At 44.6% G+C, this 19872-nt stretch overlaps 1 protein-coding gene across 5 annotated transcripts in view; it reads right to left on the minus strand.

Annotated features, from left to right (window-relative positions):
• Positions 1-19872, minus strand: part of LDLRAD4 (low density lipoprotein receptor class A domain containing 4) — a 368881-nt gene that overhangs the window by 7642 nt on the left and 341367 nt on the right. For all 5 annotated transcript variants that reach the window (XM_059409132.1, XM_059409129.1, XM_059409130.1 and 2 more), the window contains one exon: positions 1085-1138. In XM_059409132.1, the coding sequence (XP_059265115.1) occupies positions 1085-1138 (54 nt within the window). The remainder of the gene's footprint in view (positions 1-1084; positions 1139-19872) is intronic.

Below are 19872 nucleotides of genomic sequence, written 5' to 3' on the forward strand. Positions count from 1 at the left end.
TGGGAGGTAGTTTTCTTATTCCTTGTGACTTACACCACTCACCTTGCCAAACTACAGGTAATCTAGGATGGCTCAACAGTGGAGCCAGTGGTTAACTGAAAATTTGGGTTTGATGGGAGTTACCGTGAACGCTATGTAAACATTTTCTGCTGGTTCCAGTGGAGTTCAACAGCAATTTCCGGCATTCAGTTATCAGGAATGACGCGGAAGAATGCTATGGGGGTGGCACGGCAGTCCTGTCCACCAGGGGACAGCTCTGGGCCCCCACACCTTCACCTGGAGCGAAAGGGCCCCACTACCCACTCCCTCACCTATGGCTCAGAACAATGGGGGCCCTCAGAGTTTTCATGTAAATCTAAGTATAATCACAACATATATAGGAGCATGTTGTTCTATCCATCATTAAGAAAATACAAAACAAGTGAGTTCTTTTTCCTTCTAGTTTCTAGACTTTTCCGGTTGTTTCATTCTGGATGAAAGTTTCCTGTAGTTACTTTTAGTAACTGACATGAAGAACATTTTGTACTCCAAAGTAAATACAATTACAGATTTGTTTTCCCAAAATGAATCCAAGTACTACTCTTCTTACATAATGCTCTCACCTATTCCACCAACCAGATTTCTTCTAGAGGAAAGACATGTATACAGATATAAAGATCTGTATCTCCACTGACTTCTTTCACACTGTAGTTTTCACTGATGGGCAAATCTATTGTTCTTTTAAAAATCATATTATGAAAGTTGGAGATGCATTTATAAACTATGCCCACATCTGCCAAGCCTCATTATTAGCAGCTTATGAAATCAGGTAAAGATCAGTGATTCTCAACCTGATTTCTCTAAGGAGCTTCAGACTAGCACAAATCATCTCTAGGACATTTTAGAGAAAAACTCCTCCTCACTTTTTTAACCAAAGTTACAGCTTGTGCCTTGATCGAAATGTGTTATTTCTTAATCTGTGCTGTAATACACTTAGTCTTTCCCTCAATGTTCTCGAATGGTTATTCCCCACCTCCCCTCCCCTCACATGGGTGCAATAGCTACGTCCCACAGCCCACCCCCCAACCCCTACCCAACTCCTTACCTCTGAGGCCCCTGGCCGAGGCCCGGAGCTGTCTGAAGGCCACAGGCGCCCTTCCTGGCAGTGGGGGGACAAGAGACATCACAAGAAACAGTATTAGTCTCATGCAACAGCACCCAAAATCAAGGGATCACATTCCTCTTTGACAGCAGCAGACCTGTTTAAAACATGGAGTGACAAAGAACTGGTCCCTTTCACACCGAACACCTAAACAGAGAACTGTGATCACAAGGAAAAGTTGGAAGGTTTTGGTCTCAGCCATAATGGATTGAAAACAGATCTGAAATCAGGTATCTTCCAAACTCTACACCTGTGTGTTTGCAATACATTCAAAATGTCCTCAAAAGTGGACACCCGGGTCACCACCTGGATCTGGGTCAGGTCTGGGTGAATCCAAGCTCTTATTTGGAGGCCTGCCCCTCACAATGGGCACTAGCTGCCATGGGCCGGCCACCAGATAACACCATTCTGGAATGCAACCAGCTTTGCCCTAAGCAGCAGCAGCAGAAGAAAGAAGAAGAAGAAAGAAGAAGGAGGAAGAAGAGGAAGAGGAAGGAGAGGAAGGAGAGGAAAAAGAAGGAGAAGGAGAAGGAGAAGGAGAAGGAGAAGAAGAAGAAGAAGAAGAAAAAGAAAAAGAAGGAAAGCCAACACTGGTTGGCTTTCAGACCAAAAACTGAGTTTCCCAAAGCCCAAATGCCCTTCAAGTGTCTTGTAACGAATTTTTTCTTGAGTTCATGTACTCATAAGGCAGAGGTAACAGGACATCTTGTTGTTTAATATCTTTTTCAAAAATGTTTGACCAGACCAACGAGGTGATGTGCAAACAGTGTACGTGATTAAGGGTCATTTCTAGCACCATGAATTTGTTTACAAGGCATCTCAGTATGCCATCCCTTTTGAACCGCAATTGTTGGCTCTTAGCAAGTGTCTGCTGGGCTATTTATTAGCTTAAGGCCTGTTACTATAAGAAAGAGAATAAGAACAATTGAGTTGTTCTTGGTGGTGGTGGTGGTGGGAAGAGATGCTTATATTTTTGGATTCCTAGGAATGTGCACACGTGACCTTGTGCTATCACTGAGCCTCCTGAAACCTAAGAACACCCATGAGATGACCTGCCAGGTAAAACACCCCTACGTCTTTGGACGCAAAGGCCAACCCTCTCTTGCTCTCTTCTGTAGGCCAGAATTCGAATACAAACACTCCTTTTGCAGCTAAACAGTGTTTGTCCAGTACATACAGCCCGTTCCTAAAATACCCATAGGACATCATGGAATCAGAGGCAAAAATATGAACAGACCCAGCTGCATTTAGAGGAAGTTGGGGCTTAGGGTCTGACTATGAAATTACGTAATGAGCTGTTTTGGCGTCAGCATGGCGACAGGTGACAGAGTCCCAAGTAGAATCTAATAAAGCAGCTGACCCGCACCCATGGGCAGCCCTTCACCGGGCCTGGGCAGCTTGCCGGGAGCTTCCACAACTTCCTCTGGGTCAAAGGGAAACATTCAGTATGTTTCGAGGTCATATTGAAAACAGCATAAAAACGAATCCTTGGATACGTCTGTGACTTATCATTCTGCCCCAGCAACCCTTTCTGTCTGTCAGATGAGCTTGGTTCCATTCCTGCCCCTGCACACACTGGCCACCTCCCTGACCCGGGGGACTGACACCAGGCGACAGCCGGAGCAGGTGGTTAGCCCAGAGTTAGTCGCCGAAGGGCCACAAATAACAGCACCATGCAAGGTGACCCAGAAGCAGGGGCATGCACCTTTTCTGAAGAATGAAAATAACCATCCTCAGTGGTTTTATTTCCCTAGAAATTAGCCAAACTGGGAAACTGCCTAGAAAAGACCACACTTCGTGGTCTTGCTCCTCCCATTATCACTTCCACTTGGTGCTCTGGGACCCTCCTCTGGAGCCTTCTGGAGCCCTTCTCTTGCCGCCTTCAGGGCCACCCTCCCTTCCTGGTCTGTGCCTTCACCCACGCTGACCGAAGCTTGGGGGTGCCTCCAGCTCTGCATTTGGTTAACTGTGGGGAAGTCCACAGACCCTGTCGGGGGCATGTCTCCTCTCGCTGCAGGCTCCCTGGGCCACTCCCTCCTACCCCCCTCCTTACAGGGCCATCCTCATGGGGATGGGTCTACACCACAGTACCTCCTCCTGGAAGCTCCAGGACCCAACTGTGGGGGCCTCCTGGATTCCAGTACGGAATCCCAGTGCTGACCTCTTTGCACTGGCACTCATCAGCTTCTCCTGAAACTTCACATTCCTCTGTCACTCCGGCTCATCTGCTCACCAGGCCCCCTCAACCCCACTCTACCTCCCTCATTGCTATCAGCAATATTTTATTTATTTGTTTGTTTTTAAATATCTTATTTATTTATTTGTCAGAGAAAGAGAGAGGATGAGCACAGGCAGAGGGAGAAGCAGGCTTCCCTTTGAGCAGGGAGCCCAATGCGGGGCTCCATCCCAGGACCCTGGCATCATGACCTGAGTGAAGGCAGACACCCAACTGACTGAGCCACCCAGGCTCAGTCTCTCTGTCATTAATATTTTAACAACGGCATGGCTTATTTAACGATTCACTAACAACTCCCTGCCCCCTGATTCATTCGTTTCTACAGGACACTTATTTTTTAGGCCTTTCACCCACACAGCACATAGGAGCCCATTAAAACAATGAAATCTACAAGATGCCATGGTGAGAATGGTTAGGGTCAACAGCCCAGAAAGCTGTCATTCTAGTTCTGTGCTGGTACACGGAGAACTGAGACCCAGAAGATGGCCAGAATTCTAGAAAGCTGGATCCTGCTGGTTAGGGACCTGCCTCACTCATGTCCTCATGCCTTAACCTGCTTTGGCCACATGCCATGCTGCCCATCACCAGACTATCCTCAGTAGCAACGATTCTCATTCTGCTGGAAAAGCCTGATTATTCTGGCCCCCCAGATGAGGTGAAGTCCTTAGTCTATGATCTGAGCCCATGACCAGGGTCCTCCAAGGGGCCTGTACTATCTTTTCAGATAGCTGTGCCTAGTTGAACTCAAAGATGTGGGCCTCTTGTCTGGACCTCTCTGTTTCCTCATCTCCAAACACTAGTGGTACCATTTTCAGGGAGAAGGGGCTCATCATACAGCCGGCATCTACTCAAATGGCAGTATTTCTGGATCCTCATTATGGGACCAATTTTTATCTCAACAGTGAAGTCTCTACTGTTCCTGGCTAATGCTTGTATTATTACATGGTATTATACTTGGAATAAGCTGTGAAATAAGATAATACTTCAAATAGTTCATAAAGATTTGAGAAAAAGGAATAAAATTTTGCCAATATTATTATGCAGGCTTAAAATCTTTCACTTCCCTTACAGCTGTCCCTTGTTAGAACACCCACCAAAGGGAAGCGACACATGCATTTATTACTTCATCATACATCTACTACTTCCTGACAAGGGGTCTTGATCCCAACACGTAAGAGGATGTGCATAACTGAAAAGGCCCTGTGCCACACCTTCCCATGGGATGGGGGGTGGGGGTGAACAGGGGTGCTGCACGATCCCCAAAGTTAAGCCGTCACTCCCCCACCTTGTTCCACTCAAGAAAGCATTCTGGAATGTGAGTTGGCGTGACATTACTCTAAGGATCACTTTGAATCAATTCTAGTTCATTTTTTTGAGGTCTATTATTCTCAAGTCGCTCATGTTGTATCTATTACTAGACCAATTACTTGAGACACATATTAAAACTGAGCAGGACAACACATGGGGGAATGTCACACCTCATCTAGGAAGCTTACAAGAAGGGTACTCTCTTGGGTCCCTCTCCGTATGTGCCCTCCCTTGCATGTGTGTTTCTTACTCTCTGGTTTTCCGCCTGGAACAAAGTCACTGTAACAAGAAAGGTAATGACTGATTATCTGATGACAACTGAATATTACCCAGATGGATGACACAGCTATTGACACAGAACTGTAAGGGCAAGTGAACTCTGAGTTGGGGAAAGCCCTCGGCCACCACTTTTCCATCTGTGACTTCGACAAGCTTACTTCATTTCTCCAAGTCCCAGTTTCCTTACTTGCAAAAGGAGCTTGTTCTGAGGCTCAAGTAGAGGAAGGTAAGCAAATTCCTTAGTCCATGCCTTGCACATAAATATTCAGTAAATGGTAGCTCTTACCATTATAGGTAATGGCTACTGGCTGTTTTACACAGCTAACGTGGGGATAAGTTTCAGTTATCACTTCTAAAATAATGAATTGATTGAAATTTCCTCATTTGTTTATTTACAAGACTATTCCCAAGGTGGCATTTTGTCTTTTTCAAAAAAATTGTTTTTGAGTATACCTGACACACAATGTTGCCACCACCTGTCACCAAAGGTGGCATTTTTTTTTTTTTAAAGATTTATTTGACAGAGACAGCAAGAGAGGAACACAAGCAGGGGGAGTGAGAGAGGGAGAAGCAGACTCCCTGCCAAGCAGGGAGCCCAATGTGAGACTGGATCCCAGGACCCTGAGATCATGACCTGAGCCGAAGGCAGATGCTTAACGACTGAGCCACCCAGGCGCCTCACAAAGGTGGCATTTTGAATGGAAACACTAGAAGCATCAGAAGGCTTAAGCAAAGTTGCATTTATCTCAGATTTCTCCAGAACCCTTCTCATAAGGTCGGGAGCTGATTCTTAAGAGGGGGCATTACACAGGAGACCCCTCACAGCAAGTTCTTCACCGCTTCCCACCACTGGGTTTCAGCAAGACCCCAGGTGCTACACAGAAGGGCCCACTAGGGCATGATCCCTGTCTGTACTCTTCAGTCATTAGCTTAGCTGACATTAGCTGTCCACTGAGGGAACCACCATAGGTCCAGACACCGGCAGAGGCTGCTTATGCCATGCACGGCTCCTTCTGATATCCTCACATCAAAGTAGGGAGGCAGAAAACAGAAAGAGTAAGAGCTTATCATGAGAGCTTATCTCTTAGATCTTCTTTTATTTGCTAAATGAAATCTTTCTGTGAATAAGTACTTCACCATTTGTCATTCTTCTGCTAATATAGTCACCGACCAGCGCTCACTCATATTCAAGCACCTGGAGTGGGGTGACCTATTTCTTCTGAATCTGCAGAGCTGTGGGCAGAATCTGGTGTGCAGAAACGTGCCAAGGGAGAGGCTTGCCCTCATGACAGAGCCTATCAGCACAGATCCACAAAAAAGCACCCCAAAGCCCTTGGGTCACTCTGGGGGGCTGGCTGGTCATCAAGGGGTGCTACTGAATCTACATGTTATGGAAAAGGGACACAAGACAGCTCTAAATCTTGTGGGCTTGAAGACAGGTATTTTCAGACTCATTTACACTTGAGAAGTCGCTTTGTATTTTCCTCCTTTCCAACTGTCAATGAACAGTCATACTGATGGAAAAATTTCCTGTTGAGTTGAATCTGCTTGAAGCTTAAACATCTGCATTGAAGACAAAAATAATCACCTATCTTTCCAACGATTATCTTTATGACGCCAACAATCAAGATATGTTATTTGCAGACCTAGAACACAATGACAGCATTTTTTTCCCCTTTAAATCTGACCATTTGGTACATTTCAGGGGGTGGGTGGTGAGTGGGAAACTGACTTGTCTCCTTTTTACTTTTTTTATTGTGGTAAAATGTACATAATGCAAAATATGCCATCTTAATAATTTAGAAGTGTGTTCTCTGGCATTAAGTACACTCACATTTTTGTGCAACTATCACAACCATCCATCTCCAGACCATTTTTATCTTCTCAAACCGAAATGCTGTCCTCATTAAACACTAACTTCCCATTCCTTCCCCTGCTGACCCCCTTGCAACCACCATTCTACTCTCTGTCTCTATGAATTTGACTATTCTAGGTACATTTTATAACTGGAATCATACAACATTTGTCCTTCTGTGGGCAGATAGACTGCTGTATTCTTTTTTCACTTTAATATCTTTATAATATCTTTAAGGTTCCTCGATGTGTCAATATTTCCCTCCTTTTTTAAGGTTAAGTTCCATTGTAAATATATGTCATATTTTGTTTATTCATTTGCCCATTGATGGATATTTTGGCTGTCTCCATCCTTTGGCTATTGTGAATAAAGGTGCTATCAACAGGGGTTTATAAATATCTCTTGAAAGCTTTGCTTTTAATTGGGTCTAAAGCCACAAGTGGAATTGCTGAATCATATGGCAATTCTATGGTTAATTTTTTGAGGAGCCAAACATACTGTTTTCCTAGCAGCAGTACCATTTTACATTCACAACAGCAATGCACAGGGTTTCAATTTCTTCCCATCTTCACCAACACTTGTTATTTCCTGGGGTTTTCTGCTAACAGCAATCCCAAAGGGTATGATGTGGTGCCTCCTTTTGGTTTTGATTTGTGTGTAGTGTATTAAGTCAAGGTTTTCCATAGAAACAAAACCAATAGGAAACATTGATACATATATACACACAATATATGTATACATTTAATATATATAATTTAATGTATATCATATTATATATATAAAATAGGATAAATATATAATAGGATATTTATTATAAGAATTATAAATAATTACAGGAGTTATAGACAGTAGGATACTTATTATTATAGAAATTGACTTATATGGTTACAGGGACAGACAAGTCCCACAATCTTCCATATGCAGGATGGAGAACGAGGAAAGTTTGTGGTATAATTCAGTCTGAGTCTGATGGCCTGAGAAGCTGGGGGTGATGCTAAATATAAGTGTTAGAGTCCAAAGGCCCAAGAACCAGGAGTTCTGATGTCAGAACAGAAGATGTACCCCCGCTCCTGCTCAAAAAGGAAGAGACAAAATTTACCCTTCCTCCTTGAGCCTTCCAGGGATTGTATGATGCCTGCTCCCACTGGGGAGGGCAGATTATTTTTTTCTCAGTCAACTGAGTCAAATGTTCGTCTCCTCCAGAATTACTCTCATAGACACATTTGAAAATAATATTCTATTACCTATCTTGGCATTGCTTAGCCCAGTCAAGTTGACACATAAAATAAACCATCACAGTTAGTGACACAGAGCTTTTCTCATGTGCTTATTGGTCATTTGTGCATCTTCTCTGGAGAAATGTCTATTCAGGTCCTTTGCCTATTTTTAAATTACATTGTCTATTATTTTGTTGTTGAATTGTAGGAGTTCTTTATGTATATTGTATATCAATCCCTTACTAGAGATATGATTCCCAAATATTTTCTCCCATTCTGGGAGCTGCCTTTTCACTCTCTGGACAAGTGTCCTTTGATAAACAACTTTTATATTTTTCGAATTCTAATATATTTTTTCTTTCATTACCTGTGCTTTTGGTGTCGTATCCAAGAAATCATTGCCAAGCCCAATTTCATGAAGTTTCTCCCCATTGTTTTCTTTAACAGTTTTATACCTTTAGCTCTTACATTTAGGTTTTTGGACCATGCTGAGTTAATTTTTTGTATATGGTATTAGATGATAAAGTTCAATGTCATTATTTTGCATGTGGATATCTAATTTTCCCAATACTATTTTTGAAAACACTGTCCTTTCTCCTTGAATGGTCTTGGCATCCCTGTCAAAAACCAATTGATAGGTGACAGTTTATTTCTGGGCTCTCTAGTCTATTCCATTGGACTCTTTGTCTGTCTTTATGCCAGCACCATACTGTTCTGTACTGTAGCTTTGTAGTAAGTTTTGAAATCAAGAATTATGAGACTTCCAACTTTGTTACTCCTTTTCGATATTATTTTGGCTACAGTTGGGGGGCATTATTTCCCTGGAGATGGCATATGCATTTTAGGATGAATTTTTCTTTTTCTGCAAAAAACCGTCATTGAGTTTCACATGTTTACACTGAATCTGTAGATTGCTTTGGGTAGTATTGACATTTTAAGAATATCAAGTCTTCCAATCCATGAACATAAATGTCTTTCCATTTAGCTGTGTCTAAATTCTTTCAGAGCATTGTATAGTTTTCAGTGTACAAATCTTTCACCTTCTTGGTTAAGTTTCTTCCTAAGTATTTTATTCTCTTTGATGCTACTTGTACATTGAACTGATTTCTTAATTTCCTTTTCAGATTGTTCACTCTTAGTGTAAAAAAATGCAACTGATTCTTGCATATTGATTTTTGTATCCTGCAACTTTGATCAATCTGTTTATTAGTTCTAGCAGGTTTTTGTTTGTTTGTTGGAATATTTAAGGTTTTCTTTTTTTTTTTTTTTTTTTTTTTTTAAATTTTTTTTTTTTTTTTTTGACAGAGAGAAATCACAAGTAGGCAGAGAGAGAGAGAGGAGGAAGCAGGCTCTCTGCTGAGCAGAGAGCCCGATGCGGGACTCGATCCCAGGACCCTGAGATCATGACCTGAGCCGAAGGCAGCGGCCTAACCCACTGAGCCACCCAGGCGCCCCTATTTAAGGTTTTCTATATATAAGATCATGTCATCTCTGAACAGAGGTAATTTTAATTTTTCCCTTCTAAAAAAAATGCCTTTTATTTTTCCTTCTTGCCAAGTTGCTCTAGCCAAAACTCCCAATAAATACTATGATGTAATAGAAATGGTAAAAGCATGCATCCTTGTCTTGTTCCTGATCTTAGAGGAAAAGTTTTCAGTCCTTCACCACTGCGTATGTTAGCTGTGGGCTTTTCATGAGTGGCCTTTTATTATGTTTAGATAGTTTTGTTCTATTCTAGTTTGTTGAATGTTTTTAATCATGAAAAAGTATTGACTAATTTCAAATTCTTTCTCTGCATCAATTAGATGATCATTTAGTTTTTCCACTTCATTCTATTAATGAACAGTAGATTGGTTTTCATATGTAGAACCATCCTTCCATGAGAGAAATAAACCACATTTGGTCATAGTGTATAATCCTTTTAGTATGCTACCAAACTCAGTTTGCTAGTATTTTGTTGAGGATTTTATATCAATATTCATAAGGGGTACTGGTTTTCTTTTACTGTTGTTGTCTTTGTCTGGCTTGAGGGAAATCCTGGCCTCACAGAATGAGTTAGAAAGTGTTCTCTCCTCTTCAAATTTTTTGGAAGAGTTTGAGAAGGATTGGATTAATTCTTCTTTAAATGTTTGGTACAATTCACAATGAAGGCTTCTGGTCTAGATTATTTTCTTTGTTGTGAGGTTTTTGAATATTGGTTCAGTCTCCTTACTACTTATAGATCTATTCAGACTTTCTATTTCTTCATGAGTCAGTCTTAGTAGGGTGTGTTTCTTGGAATCCGCCCATTTCAACTTGTTCATAGTACTCTCTTATAATCCTTTTTTACTTCTGTATCTTTTGGATTTTTTTTTACATCCAAAGGATACAACATTTGTCGCATTAAAAGAGAGTAATATGTGACCATGATTTACTGGGGCTTCTGCTGGGTCCTGCAGCTGAAGCCTGGTGCCTTGCACCCATGTGCACTGTGACCATGTGTAAGGCCACTCTCATGCCCCAAATCTTCTTTGTTTTGTGCTCTCAGTCCAACTCTCCTTTCCATATACAGGAGACCAGAGGAAACACATTTGAAGACTGGAAACAATGAGATCTTTGCGAGACTGTAAACACCTAATAAAGTGTTTTTCAAACTGTGAGTTGCAGCCTCTTAGAGAACTGGAAAATCAATTAAGTGGGTCAAAACCAGCATTCCAAAAACTGAAATAGAACAGATAATGACTGAGTACATTGTAAGTATTCTGCAACACTTCTTCCTTAGTGTGTTAATGAGTATTGTGGATTACAATGTAAAACGTGTTTTTTACTGTTCTTCAGGGTCAAAAACAATCTGAAGGCCTCTGATCTAAGCCAATGATCCCTCATTTTAGATGGGAGAAAGGTGAGGCCAAAGAAGGTACACTGCTCATCAGAGGTAACAGCCAGTTTGTGGTAAAGCAAGGCTGTTACTAGATGGATATTTTGTCTTCTACCCTTCAAGGGTACCCCCAGTGAATGAGTTTATTGTATGGCATCAAATATTTGGAACTGTTTTCTCCCCATCTCAGGGTGAGAACTTCAAAGCAGAGGCAAAACTCATTTTTGATTATTCAGCAACGCCTTTACCATCTAGTAAAATATATTTTCTCTCATGTCTTCCTTTTCCTCACATAGCTTCTCACCATCCAAATGCTTTAGTATTTCTGTCTTTCCACCCTAGATGGCAGTAACAGCTTAGATGCAAAGGCAAGACCGTTTGGTATCAGTGACTGTTTTCTCCAGCATTTCCCCTCTTTCTTCCTCTTCAGGAATCCACCAGCAAACTTATCCTCCAGACTTAAAATGTCCTTCCCAACTCTACTCAGTCTAGGCACATCCCTTAAGAGAAAGACAAATCATCCAGGATGATCTGTTGGGAAGAAAAGGGAATCCTCTGTATTTCCAGAACAGTACAATAGATCATAGGCTCTGAGGAGTGAGCAGGAAAGGAGCCTCAAATGTGCCACTTCTGAGCTTGGTGCTGGGGGAGAATGAGCAATTAGACCTGGAGACGAACCAGCCTGGGAATTAGAAAGCTCAGGGTAACAGAGAAATGTGGAACTACATGCTATCAGCCAAGGCGGGCACAATCACCTCCTCTCTTGTGATATTAAGCCTAGGGACAGGGACAGTGCTTTTCCCAAGGTCATAGAGCTGGTAGGGGGATTAACACATGGAGCCAGAACCCAGCTACCTCCCTTGGCATCTTTTGATAGCTCCGGGGAGCCTCCTCAGCTAGTGCCACAGAATTAGAATAATCAAGAGAACTTTGATTTCCCCAGAAAAAATTCATACCAATTTCTAAGGGCTAATTAAAAAGAAACAAGACAGGCTTTACCATTAAATTATTAAATGCTATTGAGCCTATATAAAACATCACTAAAATCTACCTATTAAAATTTTCACCAATTTTACTTAAAGATCTGATTTTAGCATGCTTTTGTCATAATACACACCATACTCAAATGAGTTATCTTGGGAGTCTATAGATGCTCAGAACATTATTGAACTTGTCTTCATCATCAGCTTATGTTAGCAGAGGATGTTTTTTAATTGCAAAAGTAGCACATGAACACATTCTTATCACAAAAGTTCCAACACACAAACCAGCCTCTCTTTGTCCACCTCCTCCCGTCCCAGCTCCTCCCCAGAAGAAGCCATTGGTTTGCTGTGGGACCCTTCTCGACGGCATCAGTCTGTAACTCAGACAAAATCAGTCTTCCTAATTGAGCACCGAGCTTGTATAATTCAGCCCGATCAGTCACATCATTTGTAAGATTTAACTCTAAGTGGCTTTTTTGGCTGGTACCAAAAAGCAAAGCATCTTCAGGGAACAAAGAAGAAAAAGGAAGATTTGCCATCACTGAGATACTCAAAAAAAGATATTCTCCTTGAAAGATCTCCAAAATAGGACCCTACAAGCTCTGAAGGTAATTCCAGAACTGTTCTGAGCACCGGCAACATCACTGGAGGGGCAATTTGCACGACTCACAGAGCTCTAAAAACAAATCTTGGCTATTAAAAAGACCTTTCTACTTTTGTTCTGATGAGAATCTGCTGTGTAACAGCTGTGTCCCAGCAACCTTAGCCAGTTTTTGCTAGCAACTTCCCCTCCTGTTTCTCTCACTTGAATGGAGGCAGTCTCATTCGGAAGCTGTTACAATTACCTTCTGATGCTTCAGTCAGACATACCAAAGTGTAAAACCATTTAAATGACCAGTCTGGCGGCTGGACTGCATCTTATTCAGGGAGAAACAGTTTGACTGACAATAGGAAACGTATGCTTGGAGTTTACAGTTCAGCGCTGACTGGCTTGCCCCTCGCAGTCCCTGTGACATTAGGAAATGCAGTTTCAGAGGCTCATGATATAATGAATTTTATGGGAACAAGTTGACAAGTACCCCTGGTCTTCCCAGGCAGCAAGAATCTGCCTCCCCCACAGAGAAACTGTCCCCTGCCATCTTTCATCTCAGTCCAATGCTAAATAAAGCCAGTGGCTTTCTTCTCTTTAGTCTGGAGTGTCAGAGACATGCTTATTATAACTACAACATCAAGCCCTTTAGTTCATTTTTTTCCCACCTGACTAAAATAGTTCATTTCTATTATTTTAGAAATGGTTTTCTAAATGCTTTTCTAAACCTAAGTAGAAATGAGAAAAGGCAGGTACAGAGCAGTGCACCTCTCTAGTCCCTGCAGGAATGAACTGTGTGTGTGGTTGACTTCCCCACTCCCTGCACCCTTCACTGGGCCCAGAACATAGCCTGTGGGCTTCTCAAGCACCAGGAGTTCTAAGCCCAGTGTGGTGGATTCCTGAGCTCTTCTAGTAGAGTCCAGAACTGCCTATCCTCAGGCCATCTTTGGTCCCAAGTCGATGGCCATCTCCTCTATTCTTTTGGCCACCAGGACCCAGCTGTGGAGGAGATGGCCCCCTCTGAGGATGAGACTGGATGGCAGGGGCCAGAATGAGCACATCCAGATGGACTGAAGAGACACCAGACTCTGTTGGTCCAGACATAGTTGGTTGAACTCCTCTTCTTGCATGAATGATTTTTACTTCTACAAGGAAGTTCTCTCCCATTTCTTTGGAAACCAGTGGCTCTCTTGGTCTTTTGTTTTCCCCCTTGTGATAGAGGCATGAACGCAGAACAGATTTTTCTCTAAACACAATCACCACTGTGTGAAGCAACAGATGGTAATGGCACCCTTCCCCACAGAAAGATGGGACCACAGTCTAAAGGTAAGCACTAGTCCATTCAGAGTGGCTCCATCATGGGGCTGCCAGGCACACACAGAGGCCAGTGTGGCCTGATACGTCGACTTTTCAAGAGAAGTTGTAAATTTCAGTTTTTATGTGAAATCTCCCAATTTTTGCAGTTCGATCAAGTTTTGTCAAAACACCCTGTGGGGCAAACCATACACACTGGCCACACCTTAGGGCAAGTCTGCATGCAACATCTGTAGGGAAGGACTTTGGGTGTGGGCTTCCTGCACCCTGGGTCCCTTTGGATCTCCAGAACCCGCATTTCTGTACAGACACAGCTGGGCGTGGCAGGCATGTCCTCCTTCCCAACAGCTGGGACACAAAACAAATGGCATCCTTCCAGCATCCCACTGGCAATCTCCCCATGGAGCTGGGATAGCGCAGGCGGTGCTGAGTGCCGGCTTGGCACAGCTCCATCTCCATGGGGAGGCTGAGGCCCCCATATTTTCACAAGTGATTTAATCCCTGCAGCACTTAGTAATGGAGAAATGCTTGACGTGACTCCTGTTAATTTTTTAATTGAAATGGCTGTTTTTATAGGTCAAAATGGCTGAACACCCACAATTTCACATAGTTAACACGAAGCAAAATGTTTCTGTCCCTCTGCTGTTCCTCAGGAAGTGGCTGGCCACTCTGACCTCACCACTTTCCGCTGCCCGCTGCAACCCGGCCTGTCCAGGTGGGTCACTGCAGGCTGGCAGAAAGGGCTGCTCCTGCCCCCATCACCCCCCTGCCCAGCTCCTGTGAGAGAGGCTCTGGCGACATGTGCAAATCTCTCTCAGGGCTGTGTCTGGAATACTTATGCCCCTTTATTGTTGTCCTATTACTTGGCAGTCTAAGGTAATGGAAAGGGATCTAGACAGTCTCAAAGTCCTGAAATCACATGAATCCAGGCTCAAAAAAAAAAAAAAATGCCAAGGCTACTTCAGGGAGAATACTTACAGGTTTGTGTCACAAAGCCACTCACTGCTCTTGGACATAAGCTAAGTATTAACTTTTCTTGTAATTTAAACCTAGGTTGCTATTTTTCATTTTCATCCAGACATAGCTGCTTCCACCAAATTGATGGCCAGTACTGCCCTGTCCCCAGGCTCCCACAGAACCGAGTCTCAGAGATACCGTGGTGATGAAGGCTGACTGGCCAGGGCCAATGCTGATTCCATCCATTCCTTTCATGGCGGGAGGGAGCTGGCACAGAGAAGGTATGCTTCCAAAAGACTCTGTTAGCGCTGGGCCTGGGAGCCCCTGGGAGGGGGTGTCATGTGAGGAAGAAGGCGTGTGGAGGAGTCATGGAGGAAGGGACCTCTGACTTTACAAAGCAAACCTCCCAGAATCAGGGTGAGCCTGACACTTGGCCCAAAGGGGCAAGTGTCCAACCAACCATTTTCCAGAAGAAGACTCTCCCTGAGAACTAGGGATATTCATGGCTATTAAGAGTCCATCTTATTAACCTTAGTTCTGCTCTTCCCTTTGGTCGGAGTGGAAAGCCCATCGATGAGGAGAGGGGTGGCTCACGTCAGGGCTGTGAGGTTTCCTCAGGTGGAGCCCAACAGCTACATGTTCAACCTCTTCCTTGAAAGGAAAACCCAGCTAGTGTCTCACCTGCTGAGATCAGGGCTTCTCCACTTCGGTGCTACTGACATTTAGGGTCACGTCATTTTGTTGTTGTTGTTGTGGGGGCTGCCTTGTGCCTTGTGCCTTGCACAGCCCTTTTCACGCAAGTTTAAGATAAATACATCTTTTCTAACATGCTCAGGAGACTTCACAGGGTTCTAGAATAAATGGGCCAGGGTCTCAGCAATGCACAGGCTCAGCAATGCACTCACCCAGGGGGAGGCTGACGGGGAGCATTAGGCACCCACAAGCTGCCAGCTAGTTGGGCACCTACGAGGCTCTCTGCGACAAGCCCTGTCCATGAGAGTGGGGCCTTCCTCAATGCCAAGTTCCATCTGAGCCCCTCAGGGGAGGAGGCTGGCTGGCACAGGTGGTCACTTCGGGATGTTCAGTGAGGGCACCTGGATGGGCAGCTTGAAACTTTCACACTGAGCCCTTGTGCCCCAGGCCACACCCTTCCTACAGTTTACAGTCCCGTGATAGACACAAATGGCCACTGGAGACCCCTGGCCCGTCCCAGGAAGACTAATAAAATGCCAAACAGAATTAGCCAGCTGGACATTGCTGAGGGTCACAGGGAGGGTCAGGGACAAGGAAACATCAGACTGTTTCTTCATTATTTTGCTCACTGCCTGGTTCGTGTTCAGTGAATGACTAAATGAACCAAGGAGGGCAGGAATGGGTTGGGGAAATTATTCCGAGTCTCAGACCAGGACCGTCTGATCACGCAGGGGACCCCCAACACTTCCCACCATGCTGTGGGGCAATGTTCTCTTCACTCTATTGAAGCCTCAGAGCCAGCCCTGTGAGATCCATGTATAGTAACAGGTACCCTCTTTGAAGAGCGAAGTGCCTCTAGAAAAATGGCAGTCAACACCTGCGGGGACCAAGGGTTCTCCACTGTGGGACGACTGACATTTAGAGTCAGGTCGGTTTTGTTTGTTTGTTTTGTGGCGGGTGCTGCCCTGTGCACTGAAGGATGTTTAGAACATCCTTGTAGCACCCCCAAGTTTCACCTGGGTGGCTCAATAGGTTAAAAGCCTCCGCCTTTGACTCAGGTCATGATCCCAGGGTCATGGGATAGAGCCCCGCATCGGGCTCTCTGCTCAGCAGGGAGCCTGCTTCCTCCTCTCTCTCTCTCTACCTGCCTCTCTGCTTGCTTGTGATCTCTGTGAAATAAATAAACAAAATCTTAAAAAAAAAAAAAAAGGCTCCCTACATTGTCAAATATCCCCTATGGGGCAAAAATCACCCCAGCTGGGAACCATGCACGTAAATTAATCAATTGCTCTCCTAGTGCTGTCCTAGGGGAAGCTGCATTTCTTTTTTTTCTTTTTTTTAATGTATATATTTAAATCGTGTTTTATCTCTATTCATATGTAGTAAAAGTATAGATCACATTATTACATGAATTCCCATCTAACCTCATAGATTAATTTTCCTCCCTTCTGTATTTATAATTCCCCCTGCTGACAGTAAGACATCTGATGTCCACTATCCTTGATGTATTTATATATTTAATCATCCCCTCGTTTCATACTTTCTTGAGCCATTAGAATGAAATTTGATCATAATAAAAAAGCCATAATTTAAAAGGCTGTTGTTGTGAAGCAGCCATTATAGGGTATGAATGAACTCACTTCTTAAATGTTATCTTGTAATATTATTTTTTTAAAGATTTTATTCATTTATTTGACAGAGAGATAGAGATCATTTCTTGAAAGGCGTTAGGGAAGAGAGATAGACAAAAAGGAGGCAAGACGTCTGGTTGGGGCCCATTCCTGGGCAGCCAGAAACATGGTAAGCGGCGCACACTGCTGGCTATACTCGTCTCTGTGTCTAGAAGACAAGTAAGGTTGCTTTCTCAATCTTTCTCTTCCCTCTCTAGACTCTCCACAGGTCAGTAGTGCTAGTCAGGAGCTGGAGCTACAGTCTGAGCCTGAATAGTCTCTAGTCACTGCGTAAAAATACATCTTGAGTTTGTGAAATGCTGAACAGAGCCTACGGCTAAGCTGTGCAATACCCCCATTCCCATTTGATTAAGAGGAAAATTCAAGCTTTGAGAAGCAACAGCATTCAGTACCCCATCCCGCAAAGAAATAAAAAACCAGTAGAGTAGCAGCAAAGGAATTAAACCCTAAGTTGAGTGCAGCCTACGTCTCGGAACCAGGGTCCAGTTCTCAGGGTTAAAACTTTCAGACATTTATTAACAAAATTAGGCATACAGTGTGAGAGAGACATCTAGAGACACAATCTCTAGATATTGATTATCTCTTCATTTGCTGTGCAGCCCTTAAGGGGCATCCAAAAAATTACCAAGTACCTTCTCAGTTTCAAGAAACAGAGGCTCTGCTGCCCAGCAAACCCCAGAGCAGGATAGACCGGGGTGGGGTGGGGGGGGGAAACCTTCTGCTCCCTGTAAGATGGCCCCACACAAACCCATTCCCAAATGAAACAGAAGACACATTCTAAGTAAGAACAAACTTAGGGGCTCCTGGGTGGCTCAGTCAGTTAAGTGGCTGCCTTTGGTTCATGATCGCTGGGTCCTGGGGTTGAGTCCTGCATCAGGCTCCCTGCTCCGGGAAAGCCTGCTTCTCCCTCTCTCCCTCCTCACTGCTCATTCTCTTTTTCAAATAAATAAATAAAATCTTTAAAAAACCCCACCACCCTTAAATTTTCACTTTTCTGCCTTTGTGAAAGTGTTATTCTGCTGGTAAGAGTGTGACTGTGTGTGCGTACATGTCCCATCACCTGACTGGGTCATGGAGCTCACCATCTGGGGAGCAGAGCCATGGGCTGGAGCTTAGCCACCGTGGACGGAGGTGGGGACAGCAGATGCAGCCAGGTCTATGCTGAGGAGTGGAGGCAGGAGCCACCTCATCGATGCGAGGTGAGTCACGTAGAAGAAAGGTGATCCCCAAATTAAATCTGAGGGGAACACAGAGGTCAGTGGGGACCCAGGCCAAACACAAGAAGGCAGTCTGAGTCCCAGTGTGCAGTGACTTCAGATCCCCTGGGGAGTGGAGCCCAGAGCCTAAGGCAGGGAACGTGGGTAAATTCCTGGCAGGTACTTCATGGAAACTTGAGGGCTGCTTATTGATGGCAAGGAGTGAGGATGGTTTTGCCTCCTTCCTCCAAGGCTGGCGGTCAGCATTTGCATTAAGGCTGAGGCAAAGCAGTGATGGCTGATCCTTCTGCAGTTCTGAAAGTGTTGCCAAGAGTATGATCTTCTCTCTATCTTCTCTCTTTCACCTCTGGGGAATGAGGTGTACTGTGTTCCGAACTCTGGAAGAATTCATTCTCTCCTTCAGGAGACAGAACTTTAGGGGACAGAACTGCCCCTATACCACAGTGGGGAATCTGGAGGCACCAGGACACCAGTGTTGGGTGAATCTGGACCCCTCGAGTACCAGACTGCTGGGATGACAGGGGGCCCGGGGCCCCCAGGGAAACTGTGGTGGTGTGATGGAAATCCTGTTAGTGGGGCTGCGGAAGCTCATGGGCCTAACCGGGGACCCAGAGAGATAAAGGCAGGAGACTGCAGCACACAAGGGAAAGCAAGAGGGAGAAGGGGGTTCTTTCTCAAGACTGCTTCCGGCAGCCCCATCCCTTCCCTCACCCTGTCCCCGCCTCCCACAGACACAGAACACCCAGCAAACCTTAGCTCCACCCATGCAGACAGCAGAATTAATGGGTCACTGAGCAATTCTGCAGCCCTGATGAAGTGTGACCCAGCCCTCCCCTAAGGGTCCAAGGGCCCTGGGTCCAGCAGCCACTCCACCACACCTGCCAGGACAGCTGCACCCCCACACCTATGACGGCCAGTTATCAGACCCCCGTGTCCTGACACAGGGACTAAGTATCACGAGGAGCTGAATAGCATGAGGGGATCCGGCCTCTTGCCCACCACCACAACCAAGAGTTTGTAATTGCCTAAACTCGCATTCCCAAGCCTCCTACTGAAGGCTTCCAGAATCACGGATTGTCCTAGCAGCTCAGAACAGAAAGTGCCAGTGGCCTTCGGTCTCCTGGGTACAGATCATAGAGCAGTTCCACTGAAAACACGTTTTATTTTCCAGAGGACGGTGATTAAGGGCAAGAAGTAGCCAGAAACCCTAAAAATTACAACCCAACGAGCCTTACCGTGGGCTGTTTGGGGAGTCCTCTGCACAATCCAACCCACCTTGATCTCCCTGAGGCGGCCCCGAGCTCCTGCTAGCCCCCACTGCCCTTCTAGCTCACCCACACCCACGGCGCTGCTGAACCCCCGGGGCATCTTATGGATACAGGTGGTGCTGCACGGGTGCCCTCCTGATCCCTGGAACATCTCCAGGGCCGCTTTTAAAAAGCAATCTCCAGGGTGCCTGGGTGGCTCAGTGGGTTAAGCCACTGCCTTCGGCTCAGGTCATGATCTCAGAGTCCTGGGATCGAGTCCCGCATCGG

Source organism: Mustela nigripes, chromosome 8, assembly GCF_022355385.1.
Source record: "Mustela nigripes isolate SB6536 chromosome 8, MUSNIG.SB6536, whole genome shotgun sequence".
Classification (NCBI taxonomy): domain Eukaryota; kingdom Metazoa; phylum Chordata; class Mammalia; order Carnivora; family Mustelidae; genus Mustela; species Mustela nigripes.